A 19,000-nucleotide genomic window follows, 5' to 3' on the forward strand; every position below is an offset into this window, starting at 1 on the left:
CATGTTGGTAAAAGAGCAGAGCTGAAGAATGAGATGGATTTTCAATGTGAACGTGTAAAATCATCTGTCAGTGGGTTCAGACAGCAGATCAGAAACATCATATAAACTGTCTTCAGACCAAAATCATACAGACAAGGAATATTTCACTTTGGTACAACAGCATCAAACCCCTGCAGATACTTGTCTGTTGTAACATCTGGAGGCCCTCTATGTTTTTGTCTTGTGTTTTCAACATTTGAACAGTTGCTCCATTTTCACTAGAACGAAACTATCAGCACAGAAACACTGATAAAGCTGAATGGAAAAGTGTGTTCATGAGTTTCTCACAAGGAGGCAGTTTAATGTTTGTAGTTGTAGTTTGGCTCCACCTGCAGGACATGATGAGAAGTGCTGAGTGTGGTTGTTGTAGTTGCAGGTGTTCTCCAGGTGGAGGCGGTGTAGAAGCAGCAGAGCAGCAGGTGTGTGTGAAGGTTTTTCATGTGAATAAGAAGATGAAGAAGCAGCGACAGAGCTGCTGTGTGATGTTTGAGTGTGTGTGTGGTGACAGTAGTTTAATAATGAGTGTATAAAGACTGGGTCCCGCTGAGTTACTCAGGCTGAACTGCAGCGTCTATTCTCAGGTGCGATCCCACTACTGAGCGACACGGGGGCTTTGACCTGCTCCGTCTCCGACCTGGGCCGGTACACCCCTCCTTAGACGACCTGGTGGTCCCGGGCTCCCCCAGGATCACCATATCGATACCGAACTTAGCGCGGACACCCGATCAGCACAGTCCACTGCAGCTCAGAGCTCCTGAGCTCAGTCGATCCGCCAGCCTCAGCCTCCCGGGAGCTTGGATTACAGGCGCGCGCCACCGCACCCGGCGAGCAACTCACGAGCTCATCGGGCTTCTGACTTGGACTGACGTGACGTCATCAGGGAGCGCGCATGCTGCAACTGCGGAAATTTGAACTGTGACTAGCAGATCTGTTTTAACATTTCTGTCTGAATTGTGAAGCTGAAGTTGTGAAACTGTCTTAAAACCAAAATCATATGAACAAGGAATATTTTACTTTGGTAGACCAGCATTTAACTCCTGCAGGTACTTGTTGTCTGTTGTAAAACATGGAGGCCTTCTATGTTTCTGTGTTGTGTTTTCAACATTTGAACAGTTGCTTCACTCTCGCAAGAACAAAATTGTCACCACAGTTAACACTGACAGAAGTGAATGGAAAAGTGTGTTTTTGACATGGACTTGACATCATCACGCTGTAAGCAGCTTCTAGCTTCTAATCGTGAAAAATACAACCGTTACAACTAGAAGGGAACTCCAAACCCGCCTACGTCACAGTATCATAAAGGTTTCATCAGTGTGTCAGCATCTCCTGGTCTGACAACTACTTAATTTTCCAGTGTTAACAGGGACTCAAATCTTGAGTTCACCAGAATAAAATACATTCTATGTACATTGTTTTTAATATAACTGAAAATTGTAGTTTTTGGTTCTATAGCTACTACATGTGTCTTGCACCTGATCTTATCCAATGGTGGAGAACAAAAGCTCCACTGAACAATCTTCACTGATTTGTCAAAAATGTTTTAAAATGATCATCAGTCAGTGTTGAACATCTGCTTGATCCAACATTTTTAAGAACATGACACAAATGACGAGATGAGATCAATGTAAACTTCAACTGTGGAGAATTTTAATATTCTGACAGCATCGGCAAAAACCTGACTGTTCATCTTACAAAACACTTCACTTAAAAATCTGTCCAAATGATCCATTAAAATAAAATAAAACAACAGATGAATTTGAGAATGAAAATCCATAAACACAGATACAGAACATCTTCCAGAGCTTGGTGGTGTTAACCGTCGCCAGACTTCTGTCAGAATCCTGGGCTTTATTAGCTGTGAGACACAAAGACAGACAGCATTTAGTGGGTGCAAAATATATGACCACATTTCTTTATAAGCTGCATTTCAAGCTTAATTTGTCTTTATAATAAATTATTATTAGTATCAGAAATTAACAATATCAATTATCAGATACAAATAATGCAGTGCTTAAATTGTGGCTTTTGTTGAACAGTTTTTTAATGTTTTATTGGGTGGAACAGCCTCATTTATTATTTGAGCTTAGTCTTTGTGGATTATCTGAGATGCATTTACATAAGGTTGTACCGAACAGTAGGAAGCTTCGTCCATAATGTTGAAGTCTGAATTCTGTTTGCACATCTGTTTAAACCTGCAATTTCTGCAGTTACTGATAAAGCCATATTATTAGTATTATACTATTTGTTCTGTAGAATTAGATTCCAGAGGTGACTGTGTAGGGTTGTTTCCAGTTTGTGTAATCTGCACATTTCCAACTCCAACTTCAGAGCGTTATGAGGTATAAAAGTCAGAATTTATTGAGAAAAATACAGTCATTCCAAAAAAACTCACACGTTTTTATCTAACAAAATATTCTGCTTCAATCCATATTTGTTGACTTTTAGCATTTCAAACAACATTTCCACTGCGATCTAAAAACGGTTTGCTCGTTGACATTCGCTTTGTATGACCTCCGTCTGTTCACCTGCTCTGTGTTTTTGTCCACTTCAGGGCGTGTCTCGGAGGCACAGATGTGGTTGGGTGGTAGAACGTACATCCGGCTCGTTTACACTGCGCTGCAAAGCGACAAGGCTGTGGAGAAGAGGAATGACATTTAGACATGCATCTTAGGATTAGTGCAGAATGTGTACTAACTAGTGCAGCTTTTAAAGCACCTCTCCTTTAAATTAAAAACTAAAATTCACAATTACAGAATCAGAGCTTCACATCTACACTTCAGAATGTTTTTCTTACCTTGGGATGATAGAACGGACAGTCCATCTTCTTGCATTCTGGGAAGAAGCGACACACACTTGTGGTTTGCACTGGCTGCACTGCTGTGAACATGAAGAGTCAAGTCAGAGATAAATAAAATTAATTCTCTTCCTCTCTCTGTGTCATCTGTCAGACGCCCCCCCACCCTACAGTGTGTGTTCATGAGAGAGTACCTGGCCTGGGCGGAGGAGCCGCTGTGCCTCTGCGGCTGACGTGAGTGAAAGGACAGTCTGGCTTGCTACACCTGGCGTCGTATTTACAGTTAGGATGGACAAAAAGGCATTTATCCCCAAACTTGCAGCTGGGAAAAGTCCTGAAAAACAAAACACAGAAAAATGATGAATCTTGATTTAGCAAGTGGTGAGCAGTAAAACTTGTGTCATCTTTTCTTCTGTTTGAAAACACAAATACTTACTTGCACTGTGTTGTCGGGTGATGGTACAAACACTCATCTCCGCTTTTACAGACTGGCCAGAACTTGCATCGCTCCAGCACCTTCTGTTTCTTTAAAGGGACGGCGTCCTCCTCCGCCATCTCAAAGTCCATGACCTCATCTGCCAGAAGAGGACAGAATGTAAAGGGATAAACATCACCAAACTCCTTAATTCAGTAAAAACACAAACCTCTACTACGAAATGTTGTATTATTCACAAATACAGTACAGACTTATTCTTAATCAGGATTTTTGGGGCCAGTCACCGTTAGCTGCAAACAGGATCAACTGAAAAGAACAAATATTGTCAGATAACCCTTAATTCTGCTGAGATGCTTCACCTTCTGATGATGTGACTCCTCCCTGTAGCCTCTGAAGGACGCTGACTTTGGGCTGCCTGTTGACGTGAACAGTTGCTTCTGTGACCTTTGTAGGCGGTCTGACATCATCTAGCTCCATCTCACAGTCTGCCAGATTCCCCAGGGGGCTCGGTACGCCGTCTAATGTCACTATGAACTTGGGGCTGGCAGAGTCACTCCTCTCCTTACTGGTGTGGGAGAGAAAATCAGCAGAGCAGAGAGGAGAAAATAAAACGTGACAAAATTAACAGTGGAACACACTTAATGCTTAGAGATGGACAGATCTGAGAGAATCTTTTGTGTGTATGGGTGTGTGTGTACCTGGCCTGGACAGTGCGTGCTAGCGCAGACTGGATGTCCTCTTTGACCTGAAGACGCTGCTGGCTTACGGCTGGAGCTTCTTGGAGTTGTGGTCGACTCACTATGAAAGAGCGGGTGTCAAATGTCTTCGCTTCACTGCCTGCAGTGACCTCAACTCCTACAGGTAGAGACAATAAATTAGGCATCTTCTGGGATATTTATCACTGTTTACACTTTTAAAGGTTCTAAGGTGACTGAACGTTTGTGAGAAGAAACTTTTATTGTCAGGATTTTCTGAAGTTGTCTCACCATAGTCGCTCTGCTCTGCTCCCTCGCCACTTTCTACCAAGTCCAACTGGAGGCGTGACGCTAAAGATCTCGCTGGAGCTGGGGGGAAAATGTAAAGTCACACAAAACAAAAATTAACAAGGAAGAACATAAAACATAAGACCAGCCTTTGTCCCTCCAGTTGTTAATTTTTATTCTAAACATCACATCCAAAAACATTAAGAATTATGCATATTCAGCTCTGTGAGATTTCCCTCTTATCCTGACTCTGGACTTAAAATAATGGAAATATTTTCACAACAGTTTATTAGTTCACTTCTCTAAACATTAACTGCGTTGTGCAGACTCAGTAAAACACCCCCCACATGCTATAATAATTATACACTTCACACACCAGGCGCTCTGGATGGAGGTAGCTCTGTGGAGGTGTAGGCTTGAACCCGGGGGGCCAGGCTGTGGAGGTGCTCCTGGACCAGCTGGATGGCTGCAGTCATCTCTTCACTGCTGGCCAAGCGAGTGCGAGGTGCCACAGGAACAGTCTGCCTCTGTGGTACTGTGGAGAGGGGTGGAGGGAGAGACAATGTAAGAAAATGATAAAGACAAGTGAGACGTTCATGGTAACATGTTAAAACGTACTTGTAGGGTAGGCTGTGGTTTTGGTGATTGAGTCTTGAGCTTCAGAAATGGCCTTCAGTATCAGATTCCTGTTGGCCTGCTTAGCTGGAGGGAGAGTAGGTCTGAAACAACAGAAACCACAGTCGTGTTAAAGCCCAGCAGAGAATGTCAGCTGTCTGATGATTAACAGTTTTTCTCGCTTGCTTTGGCTCAGTTCTCAAATAAGAAAGTTAAAGAAGAAAATTTGACGTCTGAATTTCTGAACAATTTGTTTGTCGTTCACAACAGATTTGAATTTCTCATCCATTAAAGCAAATCTCAACTTTTGCATGTTTTAGCATGTGTGCAAAAGAGTCCAATTGTCAACAATGTGCACAATCACCACTTGGACATGTCTCGCTGATCAAAACCGATGAGTTGATTTTCAGTGAGATTCTCAACAGTCTTCATAATTTCTAAATATACTTTGTTTGAGCAAAAAAATACTTTCACTTATCAAAATCTGTCGATGTGGAATGAAAAAAATCATCCTGTGCAATTAAAGAAATGACCTGTGTGTGTGTGTGTGTGTGTGTGTGTATGTGTATGTGTATTTGTGTGTGAAACTCTGTGGAGGTACAATGTACTGTTTTTTAATCACAGGGTCTTTTATGGCATAGGGGTCATGTGTAGCAAAACTTTCTCTGCACAATTTATACCTTGAATTCATGAATTTTCTGTTTACAGTACATGTAACACATTGCTACAAAATACATTTCCTGTATAAATACACATGTGCGTATCCTTTGTCTGTGTATTACAGTATTTTGCAGTATTGACTTTTACTTGTAGTTGAAATCTAAAGCTAAAATGCTCAGTGCAATTAGTTACTCCATAGCATTCACCTGGACAAAACTGACATTGTCTGTACATCACTAAAGAACAAAACAGAGATTGTACATCAGAAACATTCCAAGGATTGACCACAATTTCATTTTCAATTTAATTCTGGGGGCTTTGGCTCATTTACTGAAGTATGGATGAAATATTCTGGGTGGGTTACCTTTTGTAAAAGGAGCCAAAATGACTGAGAAAAACTGTTGGATTTTCTTTTGTTGTTTTTTTTTAGTGACAGTAAAAAGATCTCCCATTATAATAATTACTGCAGTGTCAAATAAGACCAGCGTCACATATGGATTCTGACTAAATACAAACCCAAGACAGATCACATTTGTTACATATCTGTGATTATTAACAGTGACTTACATCCTGGTTTGCTCTGTGATTCAACAATGTTCACCATAAAATTGTCTTTATGGTGTAGTTTTAGATTTTGCTTTAATGGTTTTTATTTTGTATTGTTTAATTATGCAGTTTTTACTGTGTTGTTCTCATGGCTTTTGATTGTATAGCCCTTTGGTTTTCTGTTGTGTTTAAATGTGCTCGATAAATAAATTTAAATGTTCCAAAATATCATATGAGGTGTTAACACTGACTTGCGTTCTGGTTTAGAGGGTAGGGACACTCTACTGGACAGGCCTCTGCCTCCATATCCTGTATCCTCCTCTTCCACATCATCGCTGTCTTCATCTGCCGCTCGGTTTACTCGCACCACCGAACTCGCTACCGGTGCCTTACGCTTCCGTGACAATTCTTCCTGCTGAATAAAGACGGCAGAACATTATTGCTGATCCTTAATTGCACCAGTCTGACACTTTTTTTCAATACACAGAAAGTGATCATCATATTTTGTACCTTACTGGATGATGTTCTGGAGGTTCTGCTGCCTCTGATGTCCTGTTGCCTGCTGTGAGAGGATCCCTCTGAGGCTCGACATGTGTCTGCAGAGATCACTGATGTAAACTTGCTCTGACCTGGCCTGTAGATTTCAGCTGTGGGTCTAGTAGCGGCGCCACGTGTTCGACTATGATTGGTGCCTATTTCTACAGGGTCGTCAGCGATGAGGTCATCATCCATCTCTGGTTTGATGTCAATAACAGCCTCAGAGGGCAGCAACTCCATCAGGGGCTTTACAGTGGAGGTGAGCCGGGAGGAACTCTTCTCCAGGTTGCTTCTCCTGATGACAAACAGAGAAAGTGTTTTTACATCTGCAGGATCTGGTATACATGCTGTTTAAGACAATAAAGATCTGGATTTATATTTTGCACCTGCTTTCATGAGCAGAACTGGACACGCGTGCTTCAGTCCTGTCAGAGCGTGAACTCGACACCGTCAGCCCCTTCGACTCCTCTGCTCTGCTGTCTTCACTTACAGATGATCGGCTCTTCACAGATGCAACGCTGCTGTCAGACTGCAGCTGATGTCTGAGGGACGCAGGCTCTGAAACAACCACAGAGACAAGTGGAGGGAAAAAAACATGAGCTCATTTGAGACACTACAATCACAGATCACATGTATTCAGCAAGTATGAAACTGTTATCCCTTCAGCTGGTGAATAAAGTGCCGGTCTTTACTTCGATAAATAAAAGAATAAACTTGATGAGCCTTAGGCTCTGTTCACACGGCAGGCAAATTGGCCCAAATCAGATTTTCTTGCTCATATGTGAATCAGATGTGATTTTGTCATGGCAGTGTGACCAGCATAGATCACATGGAATCTGATCTTTTCAATTCTGTTTTGGGCCACTTTCATATGTGGTTCTAAATCAGGTACAGACCTGATTTTTTGCAGCGTCTTTCTGCAAAACTTAAAAGTAGCCGCTGTCATCCTGACATTTTGGGTGCATTTATGTTGCAATCGCATCACTCCTGCGTCTGATTTTGTATCCACACACACCTCCACACGCAAGTGGCAGCCATTGGCTCTTTCTCTGCACAATAAATCACAATCATGCACTAAGGCTTGCAGTGAACGTAGCCTTATTTGTCCTTAGTTGAATATCTAAGTTTTTTAAAACACATATTTGACATTAGTGGCAGGATGATCGGGTGTCTTGCTTTATGTAGCAGTGCACAGGGCTTTAATCCCTTGTCCTGCGTCCCACATACTGAGGCGATGTCCCACATTATCACTGGCTCTAGTTTTCCCAAAGTCAAACAACAGGAGCACAGACACTTTTCTAAAAATCTGGCCTTCATCAAATGGCAATGAATAAAGCAGGGAAGGCTACCATTACAGAGCTGTGTTTGATGTCCATCAAATGGTGCACAAGAGGGTCAAGTTCAGGTTAACTGATCTTTTCTGCCTATGTCCAGCAGGAGAAACTGACAGTCACACAAAGTCATAAGCTCTACAGATTTAGACAGAATATATGGTGGAGAATATCACAAAGAAAAGGAAATATAGCAACAACATCGACTAGGAAACTACTCATAAAGGCTATATTATTTTCATAGTCAATCAATGTGTTGATTATTTCCTGATTATTTGTTTGGCATGTAAAATGTCAGAAAATGGTGAAAAATGTTGATCTCAAAGCCCAAGATGAGGTCCTCAAATTGTTTTGCCCACAACCCAAAGATATTCAGTCTAATGTCACAGAGGAACAAACGAACACTAGCTAGTCTCTCAGTTGTCACACACACTCACACACAGAGAGACAGAGGTGAGGAGAGGAAAAGGAGAAGTCCAGCTGCCACAGAAGTAGAGAAGAAGAGCCGCTACGGGGGGCAGGTTATAGACTACAGGCAGCGAGTGAATGTTTATTAATTTTTTTCCACGTAGATGCAGGCACAAGCAAAACAGTTCAACCAACCCACAGTGAAAAGTGAACAACAACTACAACTAACTATACAACTAGGACAGTGGCATGAAGTGTCAGGGTGGTGTGTGCCTACTAGCCACCGCTGGTGTGGGGCTTGTAAATAGAAGATACTAAGACTGGCTGCTTTGACGTAAGCTGAAATAACCAAAAAGCTTTTGTTATGAACTGTGTCTACATGAACACACTGTATAAAGATCTTATCTGTGCACGGATATGTATGGTATTAAACTCATATGCTCAAATAAGAACTGAGGCTCCTTAAGTTTATTGATTTGTTCATCAAAGTGAAGACTGACCAGACAACTTTTCTTCATCACTGCATTTACTTAGTGTGGGATTTGGGAAAGTTGCATTCAAATTAATTATCTTTTTAATGTGCTTCAGATGCTTAAAAGCCTAACCTGTAACTTGCATAATTTAATATGTGCTCCTGAATCAACCAGAGGCCAAAGCATAGAGATGTTATGAGCTCAGCTGTAGAACATAAATGTTGACCTTAAAGTTAGGTCAACATTATATCAAAATTTTAGACTTCATCTCAGTGTATCGCACAGCAAAACAATGAGGGTAAACCTCTGTAAACATTGTCTCTCATTCAATATTATCAGGGGAGTCTGGAACATCTCCAAGGTTGCATCCTATTTTTAACTCCAGACACCAGAGCCTCCCAACATGACGCATGTGTGCTTAGGAGGCTTGGCAGGTTAACTAACGTGTCAATGCACAGATTAAACATTTCATCCATTTCAATCCATAGATTTCTACCACAGTTAATTTAAAAGTGTACTTACCCACTGCAACAGATCTTAACTTCTCGAGGACACCCTGTAGCCTAGAATCAAACAAATAAACCCATGTTATGGCGAAAATAGATGGAGCAGTGTTGAGAATAACTCTTGTTGCAGATACAAAACAAGGTAGGATTTAATAACGGTAAATACACATTTTTTTGTTTGTTGTGATCATACCAGGCTGTAAATTTAATAGTGTTGTTTCCAAGGAAAAGGGAAAGATCATCAGCCATCTGCTGGGATGTTTTCTTGTTTGCTACCATCACCATGATATAGTCAGGAAGCTCTTCATCTAAAACAGTAAGGAGAGAAAATATAAACATGCACATATGATTTTCATTTATATAGAACTTTTCTTAACAAGGTTACAAAGTTCTTCACAGAAGAAAATGGCAGTTAAACAATATACACCATACCTCTTTTCCAATTCTACCTTAGGAGAAAGAAGCTCATTTTAAAATGAACGAGATTTACTAGTGTAATGACTATTTACATCAAAGGTTTTACTTAGATTAGAATATTTGTACCTTCTTTAATTAAAAGATTGAAACCACAGAACATCTTTTTTCTCCTGTATATATGACCTTAAGGAGCTCACGCTATAGTAATAGTAGTTACTTCACTTACCAATATATGCACCGAGCTCTTGAAGCTTGCCCTTTATAGCAGCCTGACACAGAGCAAAAGCAAAATATTACACACAATATTACAGAGAACATTATATTAGCTAGCTAAACAAATTATGGACGACATGCAGATGCTCTGATATCATTCATTTGCATTACCTAAAAACCGACAACATAGCACTTACAATACGTGCCGTTACTATACAAGTTACATTTAAAAAACAAACAAAAAACTACTAACACGTGTGTAAAGGTCTGTAAAATGTGGCGAACCGTTTCTCGGCCTTGAAAATAAACACCTTGTTACCATTCTGACCAACTGAGACATCGCTAGCAGGCTAATGTTAGCTAGCTGGCTAACGTCTGACCAGGCTTTCTGTCCGGATCAATTCACTCATATTCAGTTCATAATGTTACTCACCCTGATTTTCTTGCTGATCTCTGTACCAATCTCCATGCTTCTTCTTTTAATTATATAAAAAAAAAGGTACAAAAGAAGCGCCTGTTTTTCCTCCAGCTGCACCGCTAACCAGCAGGGTCAAATATGACGCTTGGTCACGTGACCGACGGTGGAAGCCGAGCAGGGACAAAATTAGTTATTTTACTACTACATTTTTTTTTCTCTCTTTCAGTGGTTTTAAATTCTTGGCTAAGATGTCAAGTTTTTAAATAATATTTTCGGTGCCATAATGTAACTGGTGGATGAGAGTTCATTTTCTCAAGTACTTTCCTTAAGAACAACTTTGAAGCACTTGTTTATTTCCATTTTATGCAACGTTGTACTTCTACTCCACTACATCTCAGAAGAGTATATATCACTTTTTATACCATTACATTTGTTTTACAGCTTCAGCGACTGGTAATTTTAAGATTGCATTTTCATACCTATTCTGTCCAGTGAAAATTAAATATACTATAAAGTGAACGTTTGCACAATCCTGCACAAACTCTGCTGCTCTTTAATTTAAATAACGTCCATATTGTACAGATTTTCTTGTTTGGTTTGTACACTACTGTCAGTTTTGTTTCTATTTATGCTTCCTGGTTTGCAATGCTTGCTTACTGTTTATGCACCAACACAACACAGCAAATTCCTTATATGTGAAAACCTACTTGTCAGTAAAGTACTTTTTAGGGCTACGTGGTTTTCACGGGACAGCAACATAGCAGGGTGATATTAAAACAAAATTATTTTAGGATAGGCAAAACTTATTTATTTCATCTTCATTCATTTTTAAGACATTTCTCAGTGTACCACTAGAGGGCGCTGGAGTGCCACCAGTGGAACTGGTATACACAATTAGCTCAGCCTTAAACATCTGCAGCAGTAAAATACAACATTTAGTATTCCTAAAGAAACTATTAAGATGTACATGTTTAGCATTACAGTAAAAATGCTATGTTTCAGTCATAAACCTTCATTAGGCATCAAATTCACACCATATGATAAAAAGATGAAACATCATATTTGCACCACAGCCACATATTACAACAATCACTTTAACAATCAGTTTAGAGACAAGATTAAAGCAATTACAAAAATGAGTCAAACAATTCAGTTCAAATTCAAACTACTTTATTTTCTTTGAGGAACTTGAGAAACTTTGTGCAAGTTGCAGGACCATTCAGGAGTGCAAGGTGATAGCAATATTGTAATTTGACAATATTAAGCAACTACAAGTCCAGCACTGTAAGTTGATCAGCTGCTTCTAACTGTCAGCTGTCTATCAGTATAAAGCTAAGTTCATTATTCTGAAAACAGAAGCTCGCAGTTCTGAAAACACACACTGAGTTTTTCGGTGACTGTCTGCCAGACTCCATTAACATATTTCTTAATTTAACCATTATCAACATGTGAAGTCAAAAAGGAGGATGAAAAATCAGACAACAACCAGTCTTCAGTATTTTAAATATATTGCTGTCGTTTTTCTCCCTTCAGACAAACCAAATTTATTTAAGAAAGTGGTATATATATGTTTTTAAATACTATTTTTTGAGCTTTTGCCTTTATTTTGGATAGGGACAGCTTAAGACATGACAGGAAGGGGAGCAGAGAGAGGGGTAATGACATGCAGCAAATGGGTCACAGGCAGGAATCGAACCAGCAGCCTCAGTGCGTGGGGTGAATGCTCCACCAACTGAGCTATGGGAGCTCCCCCAGAAAGTGATCTTTTGAATGTGATTTTATATGAATGGACAAACTGTTTTCCAGCTTCTAATGTTGTTTTTCAAGGGTTTTCTCAAGATCCTCAATATCCTAATGAGGAAATAACGAGTAATATTAATGTCAGATGCTGCAATATTTTTTTGTTGCATTAGTAGTTGCACTGTATAATGAAAAATTGAATCTGAATCTGATGAGAATCTGGAGGCCCATGATTTTTCATAAACAAGCAGAGACTTGTATAATATTAAATTTCATATTTGAGAACATTCCTTCATGGACAGAAAGCAAAACTAAGATTTCATCAGCTTTGGACCATTTCAGACTTGACTGCTGCATCCACCAGATGGTGCAAGAGACCATTAAATTCACACCACTGTGTGTGTGTGTGTGGGTGGGTGGGGGTCCCACCACAAGGACATGTCACGGTCCAGTGATGTATGACCTACTCCACTAAACACTGACCAAAAACTGGTTCACATACCGAAATCTGGAATCACTGAAGACCAAATTCAAATAGTGTTCAGCCAGAGTTTGAAAAACAGATTGGTTAACAAAACACAGAGCTAAAGGATTAAAGTTGTATTATTGTCTTAAGTCTGTTAAACTTACATAATCATTGCTGTTTCTTGTCCTGGACAGTCTCTTCAGTTTTTAATGGGTAACATAAGAGGCACTCAGGAGATCAACAAACAAAGAAAAGAAAAAAAAGGGCATGGATCAGCCCAGGTTGTGCTTTGGTCAAGAATTTAATTTTAATTTAATTTAAAATTAATGCTCCACTCCAGTTTTTTACAGAGCGCGTCTTTGACTCTCTAATGTGTGTTGCTGTATGTTTTCCCTCGGAGATTATTTCCTGTTTTGCAGCTCCTCAATGCCAACCAACAATGACGGGAAGGATCTTGCTCGCCGTCTAGACAAGCGTCACACACTCTCAGCTGCTGCTGCCGCCGTCTGGTCCGTTTCTCTGTCTGCTTTGTTCACACTATCAAAGCTGATGCACATAGTGTTGAATATTTAGAGACATCAACAATTGTCAAACCCTCTTTACCTAAAATGCCTTTATTCAAATTCACATGGGTGAGGGGCCCGTGTGAGCTGCCGGGAAACTTTGCATACATACTGATACTTAACGGTCACTTCAGCAATTAGTCATCCTCACCATAACTTACCTTCAAGCGGAAACTGAAGTGGATCAGTCTGAGGGTGTAAAGAGGGCGACACGTTCTATCTGCTTTCAATGAGAGTGTAAAAGAACCTCAGATGGCCCCAATAGAAACTCTGGAGTATGACAGAAACAAATTCATCTCAGGACACAAAGGCGCTCTATATCATTGCTGCTCTTATTTTAATTGGATCAAGGGAGAGGAAAGACCCCTCTAACAATAGTGTGGTAAAAACATCCATCAGTGGAGTCAAAACAGTCATTGTCCAGTACCATCACCGCCAGTCAGTCTGCCCTGCTGCGTGTTCTGGTGTTGAATTTTACTCATCCAACGAGTGCACGCTCTTGTTCAACATTACCTTACTTCACCTGAAACTTACCTTACCTCACCTTTTCAACTCTAAACTACTATAACTGTGTGATTTTGGTCTTTTACATACTGTATGTACAGTTATAAGACATCATTATACAGACCACAAAAACAACCATTTCTATATCATCATCTGTTTGTTAAATTAATAGCTGGGTGCTGTTTTCTACTGCTGCGCCTGTAGAGAAGTCTACGTTCAACACGCAGTCCGTAAGCTCTGCTGTTAGAGGTTTCGCTCACATTAAAACAAAAACAAAAGACCTAGTTTCTCCCCTCTTGCGATGGAAAATCTCTCTGACATGACTCAGCAGAAATCAGGTTCATTAATGAGGTAATATTAAAGTTTTATTCACGATACACTTCGTAACATTTGCAGACTTTTCCTGGAAGTTATAGCAACTAACAACTTGTAAGGAATTGCACTGTTGCCTCAAATAAATTGACCATTGTTGAAGACAATTGGAATAATATAACTTATGTCTAGCATTTTTAGACATTTTAATATAGAAATGATACATCATTAGCTTTAAGGAGCAATTAAAATCATAAGATATATGGCTAGAAACACGTTGCCAGCAGATCCATTGTTTTCATATGGAATGCAGTGACTGCCTCTTTTGCACCACACATCAAGCTTTTCTAGCATTTTTTAGGCAGACATAAAAGTTAAAACATTCTCAACTTTTCAAGTGCTTGTGTTTGTAATCATATTTGAACATTCGGTTGTGCACGCAGCCCCCGCTTTACAGGTGCAACAACTATTTTGCCCAACATACTTAACCAAGGTGTTTTTGATGTGTCTGTACCTGAAGCGATGCATCTCTGTCTGATCTGTCCCTTTTACTTTATAGCTTACCCACACAAGTTGTGTCGTGTCAGTCGTGTCAAGCATCCATCGCACGCACACCCGACGGAAAAGATACACCTCAATTAAATAAATCCAGCTGTTCATAAAGACTGCCAATATGCTTGTGTTTCACCTGTGCAGTCAACCAAAGTGTACTTTTAAGCTTAAAGTCTGACAATTTTCTTACATTTAACAAGAGAAAGTACAATAATTGTGTGTTGGTGTGAGTGCTGCCAAACACAGGTGACCCACACTCAATACTGAGCCTGAACATATCCTGTGTAGACACTGACGTAGGACGGGACCTGCTGCGGCTCTGCTTATGTTCTGATCTGCTCGGTGGGCTGTGTAGACATTGTGTAAGCCTCAGCTCACCAATGGTATTCTGCAACCCACGCTGTATCTGAAGATGCTGCACAGACTGGGCGCCCTGATAATCTGTTTGTCAAGAAATGGCTACAGCACATAACTGTTGTTGGAGAAAAATCTCTTCAGGTCCTCCAAAACGTTGTACTCTATTCAAAACCACTTTTAGAATAATTTAGAAAATACAGAGAATCGCACGGTTTGCTGTGACTCAAACAAGGACAGTAAACTGGGGTCTGGTCTGGACAGCAGAAGACAAAAGAGAAAGATCTCGGGGGGTCCTCTTTTATACGCTATGAATCGTGAGCTCCCCTCATGTTGGCACTCAGGTTTCTGCAGTTTCAGCAGTTTTCTAGGGCTCCAACCCATCACACTTTAGAGGGAGGAGCTTTAGTTTGTAATTTATGTTTGCTCTACTACAGTGTCATCTGTGATACACACTTACACAGCAACATTAAAGTGTACCTTTCAAATCATATGACAGTTAATTAAACACACATGATTTGTCACCAGTGCACACACTGCCAGCGCCTTCTTGGTGTCAGACCTCCTTAATTCACCAATCTAATTAATTAAGGAAAGTTAGTGCAACAGCACCACACTCGCCGCGCACTACCTTAAAGATGAGGCGCTTCTTCATGTTGAGAGGAGCTGGCTGAGGTAGTTTGGGGATCTGATTAACAGGCCTCCTGGGTGCATTCCTTTTGAGGTTTTCTGGGCACGTCCAGCTGGGAGGAGATCCTGGAGTAGGCCTAGAACTCACTGGAGGGATTACATATTTCATCTGGCCTGGGAGTGCCTCAGGATCCCCCAGGAGGAGCTGGGAAGCATTACTGGGGAGAGGGACGTCTGGAATACCCTGCTTAGCCCGTTGCCACTACAAGTCAATACGCAGAAGAAGAAAATGGATGGATGGATGGATTATAGTCTAAACATACTTATTATACTTACTGCAGAGGCATAAGATTGGTGTCAATTTCCACATTACATTTGAAAAAAAGTAATCAATTATAGCTCCAAAAATGCTGAACAATTGCTTTAACAAGTGGCAGGTCACTGAGGAATGCTATTTGTCATTTGTACTTAATATCATCTGAGTGTTGCTGCTCTATCATGACATTTGACAACAAAAACATGACATGGAAATATAAGATTAAAGGTACGACGTGCTGAGTTTTTGACCACTCGTGGTGCTTTAGAGCCACATTTTAATGAGTCAGGGGGACTACATAAATCTATGTATTTTAAGTTTTAAATCAAGATAGGTAGAGTCTAAGATACAAGACACCCCCCCAATAATCAATCCAACATTGCTTAGCAACCAGCTTTCATTTTCTCATCTCATAGAGCTAAACAACTTTATGACGTTTTTTAAATAATACAGAAACAAACAAAAAATTGACCAAAAACAATGAAGGGCACTTAACTGTAAGCAGCATCCACAGTGTAAAAAAAGAAAAAAGAAAAAAAAAAACTCCTGTTAGTTAACACTACCATTAGTTCCTGATAGCTAACACTGCTATTAGCTATTGTTAACTAATAACACTACCATTAGGAACAGATAGCCAACACTACTATTAGTTCCTGATAGATAACACCACCATTAGATAAGGGATAATGTAGAGTGAGTGTGTCGCTAAAGAGAAATAAACCTCGACAGGGTGATGCAGGACCTCAACATGAAGCGGAGGGGTCTTGCATTACTCTACATTATCCCACTTATTACACAGCTGCTTACTAAAGAAATCAATAGTTTGACATAAAATGTTGATCTAAATATGATTTTATTGATTTAGAAAATATGTCATTGCTTCAGCTTGAAAAATTAGTCTGTTTCTACAGTTGGAACTGAGCCAGTTCCATATTGATCAGAGTGGTGTCCATAGCAACGGTCTGCTATTCATAGCAATGTCTGCTATAAAGAAATAACAGACATTAGAATTCTGTAATTGACCAATCAGAATTGAGCATTTAACAATGCTGTGTAATAACCACTGTTAGCTAACACTACTGTTAGTTCCTTTTAGCTAACCCTGCTGTTATCTCCTGTTAGCTAACTCTACCATTAGCAACCGCTTGCTAACACCATTAGCCACTGTGTTAGCTACTACATCAGCAAGTAGCTACTACAGTTGAAAAAGAGAAAATTAGGACAGTTTAATGGTTAGTCTAAAGTCGGGAGAGTTTGTTTAAGATTTTGGGAAGTTATGATGACCAAAATCAGGTCATGACCCTAACTACCATGGTTACCAAAGACTTAAGATAGGACCTGCAATACTATGTTTCTGTAATAAAGCCCAGCTGCCTCTATTGTATGTATCTGTGCTGTGATATGTAATTTTAATTCAGTATACTTTGATTCAGTGTTTAGGAAGAAAGTTGACTGATTATCTGTTGAAAATATGACAACTGGTAGATCTTCTGTACAAATAACAACAAAAGCAAGACAGGATGATTGTGCTGCACTTCACAGCTACAGTAAACATTTTCTGATACCTCGATACTGTATGTATGACCACTTCAAAGACTATTTCATATTTTGCACGCCTGCCTTGTCTCTGTACTTGTCTCTGGCTTTCGGTGTTCAAGGTAACAAGCATCGCATTTGCATGGAAATTTTGCCAACATACCAGTTGTAGCTACAACACGTGAAAAGAATGCAGTATGAAAAACACTTCTGAGAAATTTGATGTTCATTACAACTGCAAAACATTCAGTCAACATCTGTACTGTGTGTATGTGACCGCAAATCTGCTATCTTGTGGCTGCCGTTGGTCTCCCCCCACACCTACACAGAGCGCTGTGGTAATTTTACTTCCCTTTTCTGTGAAATGTTGTCATAAACTAAGAGACTTCAGTTGTGAATCAGCTGATAAACTTCCGTGAATTCTTGAACCGCATTTGCCGCAGTGACGTTAGTTCTGCAACCAAGTCCTCTGACCCAGAGACACGCTGAAACGCTGCTGTATTATGCGTCTGAAACCTGTCCACCATTAGGGAAAGTAATACTCTTAGTGTCACGTTACAGTTTGGATAAGTCAAGATCCTGCCTTGAGGCTGGAAAGAGGGAAAAGAAAGGATGGAAAGAGAAGAAGAGCACAGAAAAAAATGGCTTTAACAAAGACGTGCACAGAGAGATAATTCATTGCACCTGCTCTAACAATGTCCAGAAACCTAATACAGGCTTTCCTGCACAAGATGACACCTGCATGAATGAAGCTGCTGCAGCTGGGTGTTGACACACAATCACATTTTCATATCACACACACACACTCGTACAGAAAGAAAGACTTGCATGGAGTCACACGGTGGAATGGCTGCTCAGATTCTGTGCAAAAACACTTAAGAGTGGGTTGCACCAACAAAGACTGACTTAATCTAACATTAGCTCTAATCAGAGTTCTGCAAAACTAGGTTTAAAATGTATTAATTCCATGTTTAAAATGAAGCATTGCTCTGCGTTAATATCAATATTGAAATGCTTGCTTACCAAAACAATCAAAAACAACAACAACAACAACAACAACAACAACAAACAAATCTGAGCGCTGTTGGGACCTAGTAAGTATAGTAAGTACAACAGAGTAGTGCCGCTCTGTATTCCTTAACAAAACATTTCATTGTTTGCTAGCTAATGTTAGCTGAAGAGTTAACAAAATGTTTCATTGTTTGCTAGCTAACATTAACTACAAAGTTACCAAAACATTAAATTGTTTGCTTGCTAATGTTAGTCTAAAAGTTAACAAAGCCTTACATGGTTCACTACCTAATGGTAGTTAAAAAGTTAACAGAATACTACATTGTTTGTTTATTAACGTTGGCCTAAAAGTTAACAAAACATTACATTGTTTGCTAGCTAATGTTAGCCAAAAAGTTAACAAAATATTGCATTATTTTTGAGTTAACTAAAAAGTTAGTTAGCCTAGTTAACCTATTCATGATGGTTCTGCAGAGAAGCTCTGATTTCTCCTCCTTTGATTAAAAAAATGTGTTGTTTAACTTAATGGAGCAACTCGAGTAGACTGAGACAGATGTGATGTCAAAAACACTCCAGTGAAATTGTTGGTTTGCTGCAAAGACAAAAACATGCAATCGGTCACAAGTTCAATCAAAGCTTG

The 19,000-nt window shown here is 39.9% G+C and overlaps 1 protein-coding gene across 3 annotated transcripts; it reads right to left on the reverse strand.

Moving 5' to 3' along the window:
• Positions 1-1,664: 1,664 nt before the first annotated feature.
• Positions 1,665-10,531, reverse strand: zc3h14 (zinc finger CCCH-type containing 14). Of its 3 annotated transcripts, none has more exons than XM_084737973.1 (17): positions 10,392-10,531; positions 9,972-10,014; positions 9,522-9,636; positions 9,345-9,385; positions 6,997-7,168; positions 6,584-6,905; positions 6,325-6,485; positions 4,871-4,971; positions 4,629-4,787; positions 4,256-4,333; positions 3,968-4,124; positions 3,629-3,834; positions 3,270-3,408; positions 3,028-3,167; positions 2,834-2,916; positions 2,565-2,671; positions 1,665-1,894 (listed from the first exon to the last, which is right to left on the reverse strand). In XM_084737973.1, the coding sequence occupies exons 1-17, from the start codon at positions 10,425-10,427 to the stop codon at positions 1,891-1,893; spliced, it is 2,064 nt and encodes a 687-aa protein (XP_084594099.1). In that variant the 5' UTR covers positions 10,428-10,531; the 3' UTR covers positions 1,665-1,890. The 3 variants fall into 3 exon arrangements, with proteins under 3 accessions (XP_084594099.1, XP_084594100.1, XP_084594098.1); XM_084737974.1 differs by having other exon boundaries at positions 2,834-2,913; positions 6,325-6,488; XM_084737972.1 differs by having other exon boundaries at positions 6,325-6,488.
• Between the last annotated feature and the right edge of the window lie 8,469 nt (positions 10,532-19,000).

The sequence above is a fragment of the Lutjanus erythropterus genome, chromosome 15 (assembly GCF_056507025.1).
Source record: "Lutjanus erythropterus isolate fLutEry1 chromosome 15, fLutEry1.hap2, whole genome shotgun sequence".
Classification (NCBI taxonomy): domain Eukaryota; kingdom Metazoa; phylum Chordata; class Actinopteri; order Lutjaniformes; family Lutjanidae; genus Lutjanus; species Lutjanus erythropterus.